Here is a 20,272-nt window from a genome sequence, read left to right as displayed (position 1 = left end):
CTCAACAGTACACAGCAGAGACTAATTACTCAATTGCTGTTTATTAGTACTGTTAGCCTTTGGAGAAAGTTACTTCACCCCTGACAATAAATAACTAATACTAATAATAGTATCAGGTTCTTGCTGATGCTTAACTCCTAGGAGGCACAACGGATTTTATGCTTAATACAACAAGACTGGCCTAAGTACCAGTTATGAATGGCAAACGTTTATGCAAGCTAGGAGCTATAAAATAAGCTTAATTGCAGAGAAATGAAACAGGAGTTTACATTACATTAAGCTCAAGAAAAAGAACTGTTAAATTTATTGATTACAAAATAAATTTAACGTTACATTTCAAAATCAAATTAATGAGATCGCACTCACTCACTCACTCAAGAGCTAAATTCTTACGCCTAGGAAAAACACCTTAACTAAACTCTTAAGTCTAGGAAAACGAAAAGAATTACTGGTCAATGAATGCGGTGTATCACCAACGAAGGGTGGGAGTCTGGAGAACTGTAGTCTAGTGGAGTCTGGGTGCTAGCTGACCTCTCTCTACTCTCACTTCTGGAGCACAGTACCTCTCTCCGTCACAAGAGACACTGGACTCATAAACTCGTGGGAAAAAGGGAGCGCTAGGCCGCATTTTTTTAACGGTCGAGTGGACGAAACGAGCCCAAAACAAATCACTCAGTGGAAGCGCTAATGTCTCACACAAAGACGATCAAGTATGACAATGAAAAATTGATTTGACAAGGCTTCCGTCTGAATGAGCGGTTACTGAACGATAAACTGGGATTCCACTTGAGTTCGTGGTTTCCCACAAAAGCCAATGTCACTAGCCGACTCGTGACAATTATTATTATTATTATTATTATTATTATTATTATTGTTGTTATTGTTGTTATTATTATTATTTAGTGTTAGTATTGGTATTAATATTATTAGTATTGTTAGTAATAGTAGTAGTAGCAGTATCATCATTACTATTACTACAAACTATTTTTCTTCATCAATAACTCAAGAATTTACATAAATATCTTGTAACTCCCAATTGAAAGCATGACACTTGTAATTTTAATGCAAAGATTTGAGGCGTAATAAGTACATCTAATAGTCACTGTGAGAGGAGCTTTGTAATCTGTACTACCCCCTCCCCCATCACCACACCCCTCCCTCCACCACACCCATCCCCTCTCCTCCAATCTCATACTTTTTTCCTCTTCCCCTCCACTATCATTCTCTCTCCCTCCTCCTCCTTCCTCTTCCACCTTGGCACTCCCCCTGGCACTCCCCAACACCCCGTCAAGGACACAGGCCAATAAAGTCGTCATTGCCAACCTCTCGTGTCGTGTCAGTGCCTCTCTCACTCCCGCAGCGACAGTACCCACCTCCCCCTCTGGCTCTCAGCGCAAGTACAACCTCGAGCAGTACTAACAGGGCGTAAGTACAACCTCTAGCAGTACTAACAGGGATACTTACAGACCCACATCACCGTTAGTATGAATATCACCTGCTACTGACGTGATGTGCTTATAACTTGTAATCTGATACAATGTCATGATCGCTCGTGAATGACTGCTGAACCACCATGAATCAGCGACACCATTTATGCCTCCTTCATCATGACTACAGCATCGTCTTAAGCCCCAGCACCCCTACATGGAGGGAAGGGGCTCGGAAACACCAACAGGAAAGCACAAAGGTGGAACTATCAACACAGCGATCAGGAATTACAGAACGCACATCCATCGACTCATTAACACAAAACTGAAATTCTTGGGTCTATTTAGCCAGAGAAGCGAGCCACACCAAACTGCGCTGCTGTGAGATGGAGCCAATTAAAAAAAAGAAAGACGCCTTAATCCCGGAAGGGGTGGCCACAAACAAATCGCCTCCATGTCTCCCTGTCCCTCGCCATTTCATCGCCCTGCTCCCAACTCACACACACCCCTCTCTTATATATCTCTCCACTCCATCCCACCACCTCATCCTTGGCCTCCCCTTCCCTCTCTCCCATCCACCTCACTCACATACACTCTCCTCGTTAGTCTTTCGCTCTCCATCCTCTCCACTCCATCCCTCCGTCTCAGCCTTGACCTCCCCATTCCTCTCCCCTCATCCACCTCACTCACATACACTCTCCTCGTCAGTCTCTCCCTCTCACACTCATTCAGCTATCAATATTGGGAGACAGGAAATAGAGGGGAGAGTCGTGTCACTAATAAGCGTTGTTTTTTCTGATAATAATCATGTGTTTTATCAATTCCAAACACTCTTGATCAAGCGTATTCCACTGTTACCCTGCCCTCTGAAGCATGCTAAAGATCAAAGATGAATTGGACGTGACAACCCATGGATAGGAAACTGCTGTGTATCTTTATGACATTCACCTTTAGATTCTTCAGCTAGTGGCATGTAAATTCAGTGGCTGTGTGTGTGTGTGTGTGTGTGTGTGTGTGTGTGTGTGTGTGTGTGTGTGTGTGTGTGTGTGTGTATGTATATGTATGTATATACTCTAGATAGATAGATAGATGTGTATGTGTGTGTGTTTTTGTGTATGTGTATATATATATATATATATATATATATATATATATATATATATATATATATATATATATATATATATGTGTGTGTGTGTGTGTGTGTGTGTGTGTGTGTGTGTGTGTGTGTGTCTTCTTACCTAATTGTATCTTTACAGGAATGAGTCCAGCTCGTACTGTCCCGTGTCTTAAACCATATTTATCGTACATATCCTTAAATTTGTGAATTGTTTTGGCACACACTATTTCATTCGGTAGTGCATTCCACTGATCAATTGCTCTGTTTGGGAAACTGAATTTCCTTTCGTCTTTATCACCTCTCTTCTTATGCAGTTTTTTGCAGTGTCCTCTTGCTGAAGCTTCTCCATATGTTAAGTAATCATTTATGTCTATTTTCTCCTTCCCTGATATGAACTTATATAGCATTATCATGTCACCTCTTTTCCTTCTCTCCTGTAGTGTTGGTAGATTCAGTTTATTTAGTCTTTCTTCGTAGCTTAGATCCCTTAAGCTTGGTATCCATCTTGTAGCGGCCCTTTGAACTTTTACAATCTTATCTATGTGTTTTTGAGATGAGGACTCCAGACTACTGATGCATACTCCAGGGTTGGTCTGATGAATGATATTATCCTCCTTAGCATGTCTTCATTTATGTATGTGAATGCTATTCTCATATTTGCAAGCAGTGTATACATGTTCCGTACCTTCTCACTGATGTGGTCAGCCGGAGATAGTCTGTTATTGATAATCACACCTAGATCCTTCTCTCTTTCTGATGTGTGTCAGGTGCGGGTAAGGGGATGGGTCTGTTATGATGTGGCAGGGGTAAACCAGTTCTGCTGTCGGGCCCTGCTGTGGATGTCACTGCTTGCATTGCGCAGTTGACCCTTGTGCGGTGTGATGCGGTGAGGATCTGTCCGTTCTCCCCTTTGGGGCTAAGATGCGAATGAATGTGTTTGAATGGATGAGTAAATGGAGAGTGAGTCGTCCTGTCTCGGCTACCTCCCTTTCCTTGGGGGAAGCAGCCTAGGTATATAGATAGATAGATAGATAATCCCAATCAGGTCTTTTTCCACTTTTACCAAACTTGATTACATGACACTTGTCCACATTGAATTCCATTTGCCATGTATTACTCCATTCATGAAGTTTATTTAATTCTTCTTGTAGCTCTTTACAAGAGTCTGTGTAAGTAATTCTCCTTTGTATTTTTGCATCATCTGCAAACATATTTAGACAGCTTTCATTTCCAGTGTTACTGTTTATATCATTTATATACACTAAAAACATAATTGGTGCCAGCACTGAGCCCTGTGGTACTCCACTAGTCACTTCTTTCCATGATGAGTAGTTTTCCCTTAGTACTGTTCTCATTTCTCTTTTTATGAGAAAATCTTGCATCCAACAAAACAGTTTGCCTCGAATTCCTCCTTGATGGTACAGTTTCCATAAAAGTCTTTGGTGTGGTACTGTGTCAAAAGCTTTCTTGAAATCTAAATAGATACTGTCCACCCATCCTTCTCTTTCCTGTATTGTGTCTGTTACTCTGTCATAGCAGCTCAACAGATTAGTAACACATGATTTTCCTTTTCTGAAACCAAACTGTCTTTTTGTTATCATATTGTGTTCTTCTAGATGATTTACCTAAGCTTTTCTTATAAGCTTTTCTAATACCTTGCTTACAACACTGGTTAATGATACTAGTCGGTAGTTGAGTGGATTTTGTCTATTCCCTTTCTTGAATAAGAGAAAAATATTTGTTTTCTTCCAAATATCAGGTAGTTTACCTTGACTCAAGGATTTCTTGAAAATTTTAAATAATGGTTTACTTAACTCCTTTGCACATTCTCGTAGTACCCAACATGAAATTTCATCAGGACCACTTGCTTTTCCTCTGTCTAATTTACTTAACTCCTGTATTACTTTTTCTTATATTTAGTCTGGTAGTATGTGTGAGCATGCATGTTCCACATAGGCCCTCTCAAAATTTTTTTCTTCTGTAAAAACTAATTGGAAATTCTTATTTAGTGTTTCACAAATATCTTTCTCTTGTGTATAAGTGATTCCCTCGTCCGTAATGGATTGTATTATATCTTTTACTTTGGTTTTGTTTCCGCTATAGCTGTAAAATTGCTTCGGTTGATCACTACTTTTATTTATTATATCCTCCTCAAACTGTTTCTGGGCTTCCCTCCTTATTCTTGTATAATTGTTTCTTGCCTGTTTGTAATTATTATACGCCCTTTCACTATTGTGTCTTCTGTATCTATTCCACAACGAATCTCTTCTTTCTTTTGATTTTTTACATTCTGTATTGAACCATTTCTGTATTTTCTTATCTGCTTCTTTGTGCTGTGGGATATACTTCTGGACTCCTATTTCATAAAATTCACAGAATTTTTTTATATACAGCATTTAAATCTTGTCCTCTAAGCTCATTTTCCCAATCAACATCTAAGAAGTACTTCTTTAGGTCATGCTCTATCTATCTATCTATTGCCAGACGCCTCAATCCCGTTTGGGGTGGCCACAATCAAATCGCCTCCAAGTCGCCCTGTCCCCCGCCATTTCACTGCCCTGCTCCCAACTCACACTCCGCTCTCTCATATACCTCTCCACCCCATCCCTCCATCTCATCCTCGGCCTCCCCCTCCCTCTTCCCCCCTCCACCTCACTCACATACACTCTCTTCGTCAGTCTTTCACCCTCCATCCTCTCCACATGGCCAAACCACCTCAGTGTGTTCCTCATAACGCTTCCTATCACATCCACATCAACTCCACAACGCTCCTTTATATCCTCATTCGTCAGCCTTTCTCTCCATGTGACTCCACAGGCTCCTCTTAAATAACTCATTTCCACTGCTCTCACTCTTGACTTGTGTCCTTCCAACAACGTCCAAGCTTCACTTCCGTACGTTAGAGTTGGTATCATAATACTGTCATGTAGTAACTTTTTCACCTCCATGCTCACTTCCCTGTTTCTTATCACTGCTTTCAAAGAACCAGCATCCTTTCTTCCCTGCTGTACCCTTTCAAGCACTTCACCCTCCAAACCTCCATCCTTACTCATCACACTACCCAAGTACTTAAACGTACTCACATTTTCCAATTCCTCACCATCCAACCTCGCTGTACATTCACTGACTTCACCTCTCTCAAAGACCATCACTTTACTCTTCCCTACATTCACCTTTAGATTCCGTTTCTTACACACTCTCCCAAACTCATCCACCAAACCTTGCAGCTCCCCTTCGTCTTCACTCAACAACACAGTATCATCTGCAAACGACAGTACAGGGAGTTTCCAAACACTATCCTCTCTCACCAGGGCCACTCCAACATCCACTACCCTACCTTGTACCTCTTTTATTACCCCATCCATGTACAGACTGAACAACCATGGAGAAATGACACATCCCTGTTTCAACCCAACTTTCAAAGAGAAAAATTCACTTAGTTCACCATCCACACGCACTGCAGCACCATCGCACCATCGTACATACTCTTCACAGCATTCAACAACTTCCCATCTACTCCATTTATTCTTCACACTTTCCACAATCCTTATCTATCCACCCTGTCATATGCTTTCTCCAAATCCATGAAAGCCGCATACAACTTCTTTCCCTTCTCTAGAAACTTTTCCACTAAAGATCTAAGAATGAATATCTGATCTACACAACCTCTTCCCTTCCTAAAGCCTCCCTGTTCTTCTCCAACTAATTTCTCTGTTCTTTCTCTAACTCTGTCAATAAGTATCCTACCATACTGTACACTTTTCCTATTATACTAAGAAGACAAATGCCCCTATGATTACCACACACTTCTTTTTCCCCTTTTCCTTTATACAAGGGAATAATTATACCTGACTTCCAATCCTCCGGGACTCTACCTTCCTCCCAGGCCAATCTGCACATCTTCCACATCCATTCTACTACTATCTCTCCCCCATGCTTCAGCATTTCACCACACACTCCATCAATTCCTGGGGCATTCCCCGATTTAACTTTCTTCATTGCTTCCACAACTTCTATCCTGCTGATTTCTTCCTGTCTTCTCACCTCCCTCCTTCTCCCAGCCATTCCCCAGCCACTTATACTCGCATCACTTCCATCCTCTACGTTCAACAATTCCTTAAAGTGTGATCTCCATCTGCTCACTTTTTCTCCCTTCTCCACTAGTAATCTACCATTTTTATCTTTCACTCCCCTGCTAACTTCACTTCCACCCTGTCTTACTCTTTTCACCTCTTTCCAGAACATTTTCTTACAGTCCCTCCACTTTACACTCAAATTCCTTCGAAATTCCTCATCCACTCTCTTCTTACTCTCTCTTACTAATCTTTTCACCTCTCTCTTTCTTTCTACATATAACTTTCTCTTCCACCTCTCAATTTCTTCCACGCCCCTATTTCTCATCCATTCATTGTATGCTTTCTTCTTTTGTGCCACAGCCTGTTTCACCTCTTCCGTCCACCATGCTGTTCCTTGCACCCCCCTCCGTCTTGTCTTCCTTCCACACCACATCACATGCTGCACATATTTCTTCTGTAAATATCCTACATACACCTTCCACGTCTCCCATCTGCTCCAATTCATATGACATAGGTCATGATAATTTCCCTTTTTATAGTTTAGGCTCTTTTTGTAACTTTCATTTCTGTTAACTATGTCATATGCTATCCTGAAGTTGCAATTTAGTACTGCATGGTCGTTTTTGCCGAGTGGAGGGTGATATATTAAACTGTCAATATCATTTACTTGCCTAGTAAATAAAAAAATGTGTTCTCCTCCTCTGATATTCCCTCATTTTTTGTTTTTGCTTCCTCCCTCTTCTCTTTCAGTAATTCCAGTTCCTCTTGTGTTAGGCATCTTTTTATCCATACATTTTTGAACTCTTCTTTTTCCATAAGATTCTTTGCATTTTTTAGTATCTCCTCCACAGTGTTTACACTCTGGAAAGTTACCTTTAGAGGTCTTGTCTTGCTTTTCTCGTATTTCCCTAACCTTTTGTGTTCCTCTATGTCTTTACTACAGATTTCCTCTGATACTTCTTTCAATAAGCTCATTACATTTGCCATCTCCTTTTTGTCTCTTGTGATCTTGTTTTTTAGTTCTTCCTCTTCTATACCAGTGATTACTATAGATTTGTTTATATCTACTGAATCTCTGACTAACTTTGGATTGTTTTGGATTATTCTTTTCACTTCCTGTTTAATACTTTTTTCTTCCACCCTTGTTTCTAAGTCTTTCTTTACTTTCACCACTTCAGCATACGTGGTTTCCACATCATTTTTGTAGTTTTTCTCAACTTCATTCACCTGTGTTATCTTCTCAATATCACTGCTCTGGTCTATCAGACTGCTTACTTGCCTAATTGTCTCTGTATCATTTTTGAACTCTTCCATAATACTCTCGTGGTTGACTACTGTACTTGCCATTTCACTCATTTTCCTCCTAAGTGTGCTCACTTCCACTATTAGTTCACATATGGTTGTGTCTTTCTTGTTGACCTCCCTTCCTAGTTTTCTTATTTCTTCCTTTTGCAAGTGCATCTACTTCTTTATTTCATCAATTTCCTTCTGGAAAGCCATTTCTAGTTTGTGTACACGCTCAACCAGTCTATTGTGAGTCTCCACTTCAACCAGTTCTTGGTAGAAATCATCATCCTGCTTTCTACCTTTATCCCTTTTCTTTTCCAAATTTGCTTTACTAAAGTATGTGGCCATTTTGCAATGCTAAAAGCACAGAGTACTTACATTCCCTGGGGCAGTTGTAGTCTAAACAAATATCAGCTGACTGAGCGCATTCTTTCGCTACTCGGTTCTCTTTTCTGTTTGAACAAGTCTTGTTTAAACTTCTTCATATTCTTTTTTTAATAATGAAAAATCATTTAGTTTAACCTGATACAGAGCTTGACTCATATAAAGATACTAATTTAGATATTGCCACTGGCCGTGCTGGCTCGGTATGGAGCGCTGTCGGCCCACGTCTGCACTTCTTCGTGTCTCCTGTGTGTGTGTGTGTGTCAGAAACTTCACGTATTCCACAGCCATTTAATTCACTCCTTCTTCTTCTTCCTCAGGTAAAAGGATCAGGATGTTGGTGACGTGGATGTTGCTGGTGACGGTGGTGGTGACGCTGTGGTTATACTCAAAATGGCGTCACAGCTACTGGGCAAGGAGAGGTGTCCCATCCCCCCCCGCCGTCCCCCTCCTCGGCCACCTCCACCAGACCATGTCGCCCTTCAATAAACGCTGGCTCGTCCTTGATAAAGTGAGAGAGATATTTTCCTTCCTACAAGCACTTGATAGCTGTCCAGTGTGTATGTGTGTGTGTGTGTGTGTGTGTGTGTGTGTGAGAGAGAGAGAGAGAGAGAGAGATTTTAACTCCTACAAACACTTGATTTCTCTCCGAATATGTGTGCGTGTGTGTGTGTGTGTGTGTGTGTGTGTGTGTGTGTGTGTGTGTGTGTGTGTGTGTGTGTGTGTGTGTGTGTGTGTGTGTTCTTACCTACCTAATTGTTCTTACCTAATTGTATCTTTACAGGAATGAGTCAAGCTCGTACTGTCCCGTGTCTTAAACCATATTTATCGTACATATCCTTAAATTTGTGAATTATTTTGGCACACACTATTTCATTCGGAAGTGCATTCCATTGATCAATTGCTCTGTTTGGGAAACTGAATTTCCTTACGTCTTTATCACCTCTCTTCTTATGCAGATTTTTGCAGTGTCCTTTTGCTGATGCTTCTTCATATTTTAAGTATTCATTTATGTCTATTTTCTCCTTTCCTGATATGCACTTATATAGCATTATCATGTCACCTCTTTTCCTTCTCTCCTGTAGTGTTGGTAGATTCAGTTTATTTAGTCTTTCTTCGTAGCTTAGATCCCTTAAGCTTGGTATCCATCTTGTAGCGGCCCTTTGAACTTTTTCAATCTTGTCTATGTGCTTTTTGAGATGAGGACTCCAGACTACTGATGCATATTCCAGGGTTGGTCTAATGAATGATGTTATTATCCTTCTTAGCATGTCTTCATTTATGTATGTGAATGCTATTCTCATATTTGCAAGCAGTGTATACATGTTCCGTACCTTCTCGCTGATGTGGTCAGCCGGAGATAGTCTGTTATTGATAATCACAGCTGGGTCTTTCTCTCTTTCTGATGTGTATAGGGTTTTATTTCCTAACGTATAATCTCAATCAGGTCTTTTTCTACTTTTATCAAACTTGATTACATGACACTTGTCCACATTGAATTCCATTTGCCATGTACTACTCCATTCATGAAGTTTATTTAATTCTTCTTGTAGCTCTTTACAAGAGTCTGTGTTAGTAATTCTCCTTTGTATTTTTGCAGCATCTGCAAATATATTCAGATAGCTCTCATTTCCAGTGTTACTGTTTATATCATTTATATACACTAAAAACATGATTGGTGCCAGCACTGAACCCTGTGGTACTCCACTAGTCACTTCTTTCCATGATGAGTAGTTTCCTCTTAGTACTGTTCTCATTTCTCTTTTTATGAGAAAGTCTTGCATCCAACAAAACAGTTTGCCTCGAATTTCTCCTTCATGGTTCAGTTTCCATAAAAGTCTTTGGTGTGGTACTGTGTCAAAAGCTTTCTTGAAATCTAAATAGATACTGTCCACCCATCCTTCCCTCTCTTGTGTATAAGTGATTCCCTCGTCCGTAATGGATTGTATTATATCTTTTACTTTGGTTTTGCTTCTGCTATAGCTGTAAAACAGCTTTGGTTGATCACTACTTTTATTTATTATATCCTCCTCAAACTGTTTCTGGGCTTCCCTCCTTATTCTTGTATATTCGTTTCTTGCCTGTTTGTAATTATTATACGCCCTTTCACTATTGTGTCTTCTGTATCTATTCCACAACAAATCTCTTCTTTCTTTTGATTTTTTACATTCTGTATTGAACCATTTCTGTATTTTCTTATCTGCTTCTTTGTGCTGTGGGATATACTTCTGGACTCCTATTTCATAAAATTCACAGAATTTTTTATATACAGCATTTAAATCTTGTCCTCTAAGCTCATTTTCCCAATCAACTTCTAAGAAATACTTCTTTAGGTCTTGATAATTTCCCTTTTTATAGTTTAGGCTCTTTTTGTAACTATCATTGCTGTTTACTATGTCATATGCTATCCTGAAGTTATAATTTAGTACTGCATGATCGCTTTTGCCGAGTAGAGGGTGATATATTAAACTGTCAATATCATTTTCTTGCCTGGTAAATATTAGATCTAGCATTGAAGGTACATCAAGTCCTCTTTTTCTGGTGGTTTCCCTCACATGTTGCGTTAGGAAAAACTCTTGCACGAGATCCAGGAGCTTTTGGTCCCAACAGCTTTCTTGGCTAATTATATCTAGAGTATTCCAATTTATATTTGTATTGAAATCCCCAGTTAGTATAATTCTTTCCGATTTCTCTTCCATTTTATGTAGTAATGATCTTAAACTCTGAATTGTACTCTCTGCCAGGTCCTCATATTCGTCTCTTTCCCATGTGTTTGATCTGGGTGGCATGTACAAATTGGCTACAATTACTTTATCTTCAGATGTGTTGATCTCTACTGCAATCAGTTCTACTTGTGATGGTATATCTAGTTTTATTTCATTGACTTTTAGATTTTTCTTAGTTAATATTATAATTCCTCCTCCTTTTTTTAAATTTCTGTCTCTTCTCCATATATTGTATTCCTCTAAGTTTAGTATGTCATTGGATATCCTTGGTGTTAATTTTATTTCAGTTAGGCATATTATTTGTGGTTCATTTTCTCTGACATAATCATTCATCTCTAGTAATTTAGATACCATTCCATCCACATTTGAGTACATCAACTTTATCATCTTGTTTATATACTTGTCATGACATGGTTCTACTACATTCCTCCTTTTTATTCCATCCTGTTTGTATACCACTTTCGTACCTGCAATCCTATTACTTTGTAAAAAAAATTTCTTCTTCTTCTCTTCTGATCTTCCCTCATTCTTTGTTTTGGCTTCCTCCCTTTTCTCTTTCAGTAATTCCAGTTCCTCTTGTGTTAGGCATCTTTTTATCCATACATTTTTGAACTCCTCTTTTTCCATAAGATTCTTTGCATTTTTTAGTATCTCTTCCACAGTGTTTACACTCTGGAAAGTCACCTTTAAAGGTCTTGTCTTGCTTTTCTCGTATTTCCCTAAAATTTTGTGTTCCTCTATGTTTTTACTACAGATTTCCTCTGATACTTCTTTCAGTAAGCTCATTACATTTGCCATCTCCTTTTTGTCTCTTGTGATCTTGTTTTTTAGTTCTTCCTCTTCTATACCAGTGATTACTATAGATTTGTTTATATCTACTGAATCTCTGACTAACTTTGGATTGTTTTGGATTATTCTTTTCACTTCCTTTTTAATGCTTTTTTCCTCCACCCTTGTTTCTAAGTCTTTCTTTACTTTCACCACTTCAGCATACGTGGTTTCTACATCATTTTTCTAGCTTTGCACAGCTTCATTCACCTATGTTATCTTCTCCTCAATATCACTGCTCTGGTCTATAAGACTGCTTACTTGCCTAATTGTCTCTGTCATTTTTCAACTCTTCCATAATACTCTCGTGATTGACTACTGTACTTGCCATTTCACTCATTTTCTTCCTAAGTGTACTCAATTCCACTGTTAGTTCACTGATGGTTGTGTGTTTCTTGTTGGCCTCCCTTCCTAGTTTTTCTATTTCTTCCTTTTGCAAGTGCATCTGCTTCTTTATTTCATCAATTTCATTTTTGAAAGCCATTTCTAGTTTGTGTACACGTTCAACCAGTCTATTGTGAGTCTCCACTTTAACCAGCTCTTGGTAGAAATCATCATTTTGCTTTTTACCTTTATCTCTTTTCTTTTCCAAATTTGCTTTACTAAAATATGTATCCATTTTGCAATACTAAAAATACGGAGAATGTACTTACAATCCTCGTGTTGCTGTAGTCTAAACAAACCTCAGCTGACTCAGCACATTCTTTCGTCTTGGTTCACTTTTCTGTTTGAACAAGTCTTGTTTAAACTTAATATTTTTTCCTTTTAATAATGAAAAATCATTTAGTCTAACCTGGTACAGAGCTTGACTAATACAAAGATACTAATTTAGGTAATGCCACTGGCCGTGTTGGTTCGGTAAGGAGCGCCGATGTCGCACATCCGCCTCGATTGACTCCCTCTGTGTGTGTGTGTGTGTGTGTGTGTGTGTGTGTGTGTGTGTGTGTGTGTGTGTGTGAGAGAGAGAGAGAGAGAGAGAGAGAGATTTTGACTCCCACAAACACTTGATGTCTCGCCAATGTGTGTGTGTGTGTGTGTGTGTGTGTGTGCGTGTGTGTGTGTGAGAGAGAGAGAGAGAGAGAGAGAGAGACTTTAACTCCAACAAACACTTGATTACTCTCCAAAGATGGGGTTATTTTTCCCACAAACTGACTCTTATTTACCAGTTCTGTCCATCTGTCTATCTTATTTATTGCCAGACGCCTTAATCCCGTAAGGGGTGGCCAAAAACAAATCGCCTCCATGTTGGCCTGTTCCCCGCCATTTCATTGTGCATTTATCATATCAATTCTTATAAAATAGGCAAATACATCCCCCATCCTCTCCATATCCCCTATCCACCTCAGCCTACCCCTCCTCATCGCAACACCACTACACTCCAGTCCCATCCTACCTCTCAACTCTTCCATCGTAAACCTAGCCCCCCGAGGCCTTACGCTCGGGGACGCACTGCACATCCACCTAATCATTAAGTTTCTGTATTTTTGAGCCTGTGAATATCCTCCTCCTTTACTGCCCAGGTCTCACTGCCGTACAGCATTACACTCCTAACATACGAGTGTGTGTGTGTGTGTGTGTGTGTGTGTGTGTGTGTGTGTGTGTGTGTGTGTGTGTGTGTGATTATTTTAACTCAAATTGTGTATCATTAACAGTGACTGAGTTAACCTCCAACTTTCTTTTTCTCCACACACACACACACACACACACACACACACACACACACACACACACACACGAGGAACTAAAGGATTGCCCAGAATGTCAATGTTAAGAGACAGACTGACAAATGAGGAAGTGAAAGAGCGTTGTGATGTGGATGTGGATGTGATAGAAAGCGTTAGGAGAAACACACTGAAGTGGTTTGGCCATGTGGAGAGGATGGAGAGTGAGAGACTGACGAGGAGAGTGTATGTGAGTGAGGTGCATGTGGAGTTACATAGAGAGACAGACTGACAAATGAGGAAGTGAAGGAGCGTTGTGATGTGGATGTGGATGTGATAGGAAGCGTCAGGAGAAACACACTGAGGTGGTTTGGCCATGTGGAGAGGATGAAGAGTGATAGACTGACGAGGAGAGTATATGTGAGTGAGGTGGAGGGGGGGAGAGGGAGGGGGAGGCCAAGGATGAGCTGGAGGGATGGAATGGAGGGGTATATGAGACAGGGGTGTGTGAGCTGGGAGCAGGGCAGTGAAATGGCGGGGGACAGGGCGACATGGAGGCGATTTGTTTGTGGCCACTCCTTACGCGATTAAGGCGCCTGGCAATAGGTAGATAGATAGAAGAATGATGACTGAATCCATTACTCAGTGTTTGGCTGAGCTGACCTGTTTCCCTGCTATCATCATATTTTTCTTTCACTGCATATATATGAACCACCAAACTTCCTAGATTTACCAGCTGGCTACCTCTTTCGCAGTACATACCAGCTGGCTACCTCTTTCACAGTACATACCAGCTGGCTACCTCTTTCACAGTACACACCAGCTGGCTACCTCTTTCACATTACATACCAGCTGGCTACCTCTTTCACAGTACATACCAGCTGGCTACCTCTTTCACATTACATACCAGCTGGCTACCTCTTTCACAGTACATACCAGCTGGCTACCTCTTTCACAGTACATACCAGCTGGCTACCTCTTTCACAGTACACACCAGCTGGCTACCTCTTTCACAGTACATACCAGCTGGCTACCTCTTTCACAGTACATACCAGCTGGCTACCTCTCTCACAGTACACACCAGCTGGCTACCTCATTCACAGTACATACCAGCTGGCTACCTCTTTCACAGTACATACCAGCTGGCTACCTCTCTCACAGTACACACCAGCTGGCTACCTCCTTCACAGTACATACCAGCTGGCTACCTCTTTCACAGTACATACCAGCTGGCTACCTCTCTCACAGTACACACCAGCTGGCTACCTCATTCACAGTACATACCAGCTGGCTACCTCTTTCAGAGTACATACCAGCTGGCTACCTCTTTCACAGTACATACCAGCTGGCTACCTCTTTCACAGTGCACACCAGCTGGCTACCTCTTTCACAGCACTTAGAATCACCAAACTTCCTATATTTCCCATCTGTCTACCACTTTAGTGTTGAGAAAAGTGTGTAAGACAAGGTTTGCAAAATCTATGTAGGGTTAACTTATTCCATAATATCTCTTCTGTATCCTGTCTGCTCTTACTAACAGCACCTCTCTTCTGTCAAGTCCTTTCAGTACAATCTTTTTACCTATAACTACCACCAAATGCATATTCTATCGTGCCTATGTTAAAAATTTGTTTACAAGTGATAATCAGCTGCAGGAAAAGATCTTAGCTTCATGAGAAATAACAAATCTAAACACAGGCATAATTATGCTGTTGCAACCCTCCATCTGACCAAGCATATACCCCCCACCACCTCCCTGCACACCTAATCAAGCACATAATGCCTCCCCCCACTCTTATCTTTCAAAGGTGAACGTAGGGAGAATGCCCTGAGGACACACAACCTGGGCCCTTCAGATTCCCTGCATGGTGGCATTGAAATCTCTTGATTTTTTTTTTTCATTATTTAAAAAAAAAACTTCTTAAGACACAGCATTCTACCCATCAGAAGGCACCAGTTCACTATAAGACACATAACTATGTAAAATTTCATGACTCTATACTGAATACTTTCTGAGTTCTGGCCTGGAAACAAAAATTCTACGCCCGGACAGCCACCCTGCCACTCATGTCTACAGCCGGACACCTACTGATCCCAGTGATAACAACACCCTCCTCTGACTCTGTAAGGTGGAGGGTAAAAAGGAAGTTACTAATCACAGCTATTTATATTCAGAAGGATTGATCAAGATTTTTTTTCCTCATTCCAGGGAAGCTTCTGGTGTATGGGATGTTATATAAATACTTTTGTGTACTTAAGTAACTATCATACTTTACTGGGGCTGAAACTATCATAGTTTACTTCATTTCAGATGTACCACACCTACAAGAACAGTCCCTACTTTGGCCTGTATGAGGGCTTCACTCCCGTGCTGACGGTGTGTGATCCGGATATACTCAAGAACATATACGTAAAAGACTTTGATCATTTCGTGAACAGGCGGCCCTTTGGTTCGAACCAACCCGACAGCTACTCGAGTCAGATGCTGGGAAATAAGAAGGATCAGGAGTGGAAGGACTTACGTGCTGTCCTGTCCCCAACATTCACCAGTGGGAAGATGAAAAGGATGTTCCCGCTCATGTGCGGACTTGCTGACACATTTGTATCTTCCTGCCTGAAAGATGCACAAAAGAATCCGTCTGTTGACATGAAGGACAAAGCTGGACGGTTCACCATGGATACTATCGCATCTTGTGCTTTTGGTATCGAGTGCAACTCTCTCACACAAGAAAAACCTCTTTTTGCTCAAAAAGCAGAAACCTTTTTTGCTATGACTCCACGAGCGATGTTGAGGTTTGTCATGATGTTGCACTTCCCACGACTGTTCAACGCTTTGGGCTTCAAGGAGGATGTAGAGGAGGTTGGGTTCTTCCGGAGTGTAGCGGAGGAGACCATCAGAGCCCGCAAAGCCGGCAAAAAGAGGGGGGACTTCCTTGACCTTGTACTGGAGGCTCAGGCTGAAGACACTGACACCACCACTGCCTCCCCTAAGCACGGTGATTAACCTTTGCCTTTTATTACTACACTGTCGGTCTTTCTGTTATACCATATCTGTAACAGTTGCATCTGCGGTGCAAGCAATGTAATCGGGAGTACACTAGGACCATGAAAGTGAGGTCCTGGGATTTGGTTCCAGGACCAGTTCTGTAATCTTTGGGCAAGATCTGTTTTATCCTGTCCTATTCCTAATTAGAACAGAAATGAGGACCTGGATTGTAGATTTGACGATTGTGTCTCTTAGTCTGAGGAAGACTGGGACTTGATAACTCTGAATACCTCTCTTAATGGCCCTCAAGCAGCCAACAGCTACTAACGGCTGTTGTCTTAAACTGCAGGCAGGCATTCACCTTGCCCTATCCATATATTTTGGTAATCTTAATGCACGAAAGGGAGAGTGTTCCCCTGCGAAAGAGGGAGGATAATCACAGCGTAGTACTGAAATTCGTGGGAAGTCTCCTAGCACCCCTTCGCATGCCCCTTCATCATATTATAGTAACTTTGCGCAAAGAAAACTGTAGAATATGAAGGAGCATTTGGTGTGTGCGATGAGAATTTTAATTTATTGATAAAAAAAACATCGAGTAAAGAAAAAAATGAGCATTTAATATTTTTGTTGTTGTTTTAAAAGATTTCACCCCTACAGAGATGGTTAATTTACGACGAGACGAAAACAGACATGAGATACTCTGTCTACTTCTATTATACTTTTCAGTATTTCTACCAAGCTGTATTATCAGGTATGGTGCATGATACTTTTGTAATTAGTTTGATTAGTTCGCGAAATGGTTCCTACAGTAAAGAATGGCTGAGTACTACCTAAACAGACGAAGCGTGCACAGCCAGTTAGTGTGAATTACAAAGTCTTATGTTTCCTTTCGGTAAATCTTTACAAGTCTGCACTATTTTGTTTTGGCTTGACAATATAGTTTTCTGGTTATCTGGTTATAACTCATATTCGTAAACAATAAACACTGAATTCATCAGGTCAGCCTCAGCGACCATCAGCCAGCATCACCACCAGAAATACAGCAGTCAAAACAATAAATTTTGTGTGTGATTAGTACCTCATTAGCAGCAAATTAGCCCAAATGAACCCTGCAAGCCAGTTCACCTTCATTTTCTCACTTGATATCAGTTCATACCAAGCCAGTTCAATGTCAGGTCGTGCGTGTGAGGTCATGTGAGGTCAAGTATTGTTATATTTCTTTACGCTCAGGCAGGTGAGTTTGGGACTATCTGAGCCACACTGGATGTGAAAAGGTTCTGATCACGTTCACTTCAGCATTTTAGGTTCATTTAGGTTATGATCACGTTCACTTCAGCAATTTTGGGTTCATTTAAGGTGGTCTGGGGTCAGTTTGGTCAGTTCTTATCCACCTACAAGTCTATCCAGATCAGATTAGGTTCAGTTAAATATCTTCACAGGTGTACAGTCTGTTTAAGCATAGTGGGGTAAGAGAGGCGTGTGTAAGTGTGAGAGGAATGTGCAAGTATTGTATATTGGGAGGTGTTAGTGTACTGAGAAGTGGCAACACTGAGAGATATACCAGAAAAAATACCAGTTAAACTATTTTGATCATAGGATAATCTGAAAGTCAGTTTGGGGATAAATTTTAGCAAGATTCCGAAATAATGCTTTGCAAAATTTCATCCCCCAGACTGGCTTTAGGATTATGTTAATCAATTCATTCAAAATTGGAATATATTTCGATCTCGCCTACTGTCAGTCCTCACCGACAAAGTGCTGGTGGTGCAGTGCATCCTGTAAATTTTATCCCTCAAAATTGATTTTAAGACTATATTAAGTAATTCATTCAAAATGTGATTATTTTTGGATTATATTAAGTAATTCACTCCAAACTGGGTTATATTTTGAATTCGTCCACCGCCAGTCCTCACCGACAAAGTGCTGGTGGCGCAGTGCATCCTGTTTCTGGTGGTTGGCTTCGACACCACCGCCTCCACTGTGTCCTTCTGCTCACACCTCCTTGCCAAGAACCCCGAGCCCCAGCAGCGCCTTCGTCAGGAGCTTGAGCAGCTGGTGAAGGAGGAGGGCGAGCTGACCTACCAGGGGGTCATGGAGGCCAAGTTCCTCGAGGCCTGTGTTATGGGTGTGTATTACATCTGTGTGTGTGTGTGTGTGTGTGTGTGTGTGTGTGTGTGTGTGTGTGAAATCTACGCCTGTCTGGAGTGAAGAGGGCAACGTTTGATGTGGTTGGCGAGGCAGTCATTCAGTTTTATCTAAATCATAATCCCAGGGAGTATAGATAATACTGGAGCTGGCTTGTTGACTACTGAGATAGAAAGATAGATAGAGAGATAGATAGATAGACAGATAGATAGATAGATAGATAGTATACCAAGGCATTCATGGTACAGTAATTACATTGGTTTTCCTTTTCCCATTACAGAGGCTCTGAGGCTGTACCCCCCAGCGCTGTTTGTAGACCGGCTGTGTACTAAAGATTACAGGTGAGCACAGGTGTACATGGTAAACAGGTGTACATGGTGAACAGGTGTACATGGTGAACAAGAGGTGTACATGGTGAACAAAAGGTGTACATGAGGAAGAAAAAGGTGTACATGAGGAAGAAAAAGGTGTACATGGTGAACAAGAGGTGTAGGCTACATGGTGAACAAGAGGTGTACATGATGAACAAGAGGTGTACATTGTGAACAAGAGGTGTACATGGTGAACAACAGGTGTACATGGTGAACAACAGGTGTACATGATGAACAACAGGTGTACCTGATGAACAACAGGTGTACATAGTGAGCAACAGGTGTACATGGTGAACAACAGGTGTACATGGTGAACAGTGTGTGGGATGAGAACTGTTGAACATTTTAAAACAAAGTGTACAGGAAATAAATAACATGAACACTTGAACAGGTACAGGCAAAGAACACAGAACAGTGAACACTTAAAGGTGAACACTTAGGACCACTTAGAGATGAACAGATGAACATTTGATGAACACTTGAGGAGAACTTAATGATGAACAGAACCATATGTATGTAAAATTATGGTGTACAGCTGTAGTAGTAGTACTGGTAGTAATAGTAGTAGTAGTAATGGTGATGGTTGTAGTAGTAGTAGTAGTAGTAGTAGTAGTAGTGGTAGTAGTAGTACTGGTAGTAGTAGTAGTAGTAGTGGTAGTAGTAGTGGTAGTGGTGGTAGTAGTAGTAGTGGTAGTAGTAGTAGTAGTGATGGTGGTAGTAGTAGTATTTGTAGTAGTAGTATTTGTAGTAGTGGTGGTAGCAGTAGTAGTGGTAGTAGTAGTAGTGGTAGTAGTAGTAGTAGTAGTGGTAATAGTAGTAGTAGTGGTAGTAGTAGTAGTGGTAGTAGTAGTAGTAGTGGTAATAGTAGTAGTAGTGGTAGTAGTAGTAGTGGTAGTAGTAGTAGTAGTAGTGGTAGCAGTAGTGGTGGTAGTAATAGTAGTAGTAGTAGTAGTAGTGGTAGTAGTAGTAGTAGTGGCGGTTGTAGTAGTAGTGTAGTAGTAGTGGCAGTAGTAGTGGTAGCGGTGGTAGTAGTAGTAGTAGGTAGTAGTAGTATTTGTAGTAGTGGCAGACTGGGATGGATTTAGAAATTATCTTGCTGATGTTCCATGGAAGTCTTTCTTCTCTAGTGATCCCAATACTACCCAGTCCCACATTTGTGACTTAATACTAGCTGGTATGGATTTATTCATACCAAGTCAACAGTTCACTAAAAGATCAAACTCTCCAAAATGGCAATTGTGCCAGAGCAACAGCCCAAAAG

General features: G+C 40.8%; 1 protein-coding gene across 1 annotated transcript in view; it reads left to right on the top strand.

The window, feature by feature from the left end:
- LOC145406041 (uncharacterized) overlaps nucleotides 1–20,272 on the top strand; it is a 92,999-nt gene that overhangs the window by 21,522 nt on the left and 51,205 nt on the right. Inside the window, exons 4-7 of the mRNA XM_080277228.1 lie at nucleotides 8,615–8,805; nucleotides 15,821–16,505; nucleotides 18,402–18,620; nucleotides 18,921–18,981. Coding sequence (XP_080133354.1) covers nucleotides 8,615–8,805; nucleotides 15,821–16,505; nucleotides 18,402–18,620; nucleotides 18,921–18,981 — 1,156 coding nt within the window. The remainder of the gene's footprint in view (nucleotides 1–8,614; nucleotides 8,806–15,820; nucleotides 16,506–18,401; nucleotides 18,621–18,920; nucleotides 18,982–20,272) is intronic.

This window comes from Coenobita brevimanus, chromosome 69, assembly GCF_032717465.1.
Source record: "Coenobita brevimanus isolate Jiangsu-jjx chromosome 69, ASM3271746v2, whole genome shotgun sequence".
NCBI lineage: Eukaryota > Metazoa > Arthropoda > Malacostraca > Decapoda > Coenobitidae > Coenobita > Coenobita brevimanus.
Note: the sequence above shows the minus strand (reverse complement) of the source record. Positions and strands in the feature narration are given on the sequence as shown.